The sequence below is a fragment of the Propithecus coquereli genome, unplaced genomic scaffold, assembly GCF_000956105.1.
Source record: "Propithecus coquereli isolate 6110/MARCELLA unplaced genomic scaffold, Pcoq_1.0 Scaffold163, whole genome shotgun sequence".
NCBI lineage: Eukaryota > Metazoa > Chordata > Mammalia > Primates > Indriidae > Propithecus > Propithecus coquereli.
Window position 1 is genome coordinate 1470371 of NW_012140858.1, and position 1971 is coordinate 1472341.

The 1971-nt window shown below is 33.7% G+C and overlaps 1 protein-coding gene across 1 annotated transcript in view; it reads left to right on the top strand.

Moving 5' to 3' along the window:
• Positions 1–1971, top strand: part of LOC105807707 (dnaJ homolog subfamily C member 25-like) — a 29660-nt gene that overhangs the window by 20159 nt on the left and 7530 nt on the right. The window contains exon 3 of the mRNA XM_012641132.1: positions 724–1194. Coding sequence (XP_012496586.1) covers positions 724–1194 — 471 coding nt within the window. The remainder of the gene's footprint in view (positions 1–723; positions 1195–1971) is intronic.

Sequence of the window (1971 nt, forward strand, 5' to 3'; positions counted from 1 at the left end):
TGTTATCATATTTCAGGGTGTTATTGGTATAACTGCTGTATTGATTCAGTAAAACAGGACCTGAAATGTATGGAGGTACCGTCACGTGAGGAGCAGGTCTTTTTCTGGCAATAAAAGCTTTTGTGGTTGAATACATTTATGAAGTATGTTAATGTTTTCCTGTTCAAATAGGTAGAGTTCAAACATATTTGAATCTTTCATCAGAATAGGAGGAGTGCTATTATGATATACATGGATGGTTTAGGAAAATATGGATGAATATAATTGCCTGATACACCCTGTGAATTTTTTAAACAAATTCCTTACCAGCTAGTTTTTGCCATTGAACTCTTCCTCTAGTAAGTAGGTTGCAGTTTAACAATGGCAACAACAAAAAAAACAGAAAAAAATAGGTTTTTTAATAGTGATCTATGATCTAGAGAAGAGCTAAATGGTAAAGACATGAAACCGCAGGTGTGTTGTGATCTCATCAATCCCGTCCTCTGATCTTGGTTATCTCCTGTGTGAATCAATAGCTTTTTGGCTTAGCTCAGAGTTTACCGTATTTATCCAGCCTAGAAATCCTATGTGCACGTTGGCATGTTCAATTGCATCTTTTACTTACAAAGTAAGATCTTTGAGACCCCTGTTTTTAATCATAATGGGTTTCTTGGGTGGTGGTATTCACCAAGACACTCTGTCGTCTATTAATTTTGACTCATTTTTCTTTGTTAAATATTCTAGTTTTTCAGTTGGTGGAATAGCTACAATAAGGCAATCAGCTACCTAGCCACAGTACCCAAGTACCGGATTCAAGCTACAGAGATCGCCAGGCAGCAGGGACTGCTCAAAAAAGCCAAAGAAAAAGGCAGAAACAAAAAGTCCAAAGAGGAAATTCGTGATGAGGAGGAGAATATCATAAAGAACATTATAAAAAGTAAAATAGATATAAAGGGAGGCTATCAGAAGCCCCAAATATGTGATCTTCTTCTGTTTCAAATTATCTTGGCTCCTTTTCACCTGTGCTCATATATAGTCTGGTATTGTCGATGGATCTATAATTTTAACATCAAAGGCAAAGAATATGGAGAAGAAGAGAGACTATATATCATACGTAAATCTATGAAGATGTCAAAGTCTCAATTTGATAGTCTAGAAGATCATCAGAAAGAAACTTTCCTTAAACGGGAGCTCTGGATAAAGGAGAATTATGAGGTGAGTAGTCACTCTGCTGTGATTTTAATGTCATTCTCCTGACCAAGTTAAAATTAGGTATATGATAAGGGATCCCAGAATTGTATTCAAATTTCCGAAATAAATCTAAGAGTTAAATAATGAATAAAGATCTTTTATTGAGATTCTGACTGTATTTGAGAGTGAGACAGTAGGTTTTTTAACCTGTAATTTCTCTTTTTAGAAGATGAACTTCAAATACTTTAATTGACTAATTCTGAAAAAGCTTTAAGGTTAGTCTAATTTGTTGGGTTAAACTGCAGTGGAATGATATGTATGTTTGCAAGGATGTTACAACAACTTTCTGTTAATGGCTCTAACTAAAATGTGGTCTTCCCCAAGTTTTCTTCCAGTCTTGTAAAGCTAACCACAGAGATTTAAAAAAAAAAGCCAAAACAGAGAACAAGAAATGGAAAGTTTGTTGAAATAACTTCATTTCAAAAGAACTGAGCACAGGATCTTCTACACAATAACTAATACATATATAGAAAGTTACTTTTATTTTACTTTTAAATTGACTTACTATATAACAGCTCTAAACTTTTGGGCATTTTAATAAATGCTTTATTCTGTAATTGTCAGCTACAAAAATTACTTTGAGGTGATCAGGTACCTAGCCACAGTGCTAAAGGGACTAGCAATCTCATCATAATGATAATCGTTTTACATTCTGGGTAAAATTGATTGGTTAGTATAGTAACTATAAGAATTGAGCACAGTGAAATTCTTAAGACATCTGAAATACATTAATTTTTTTTT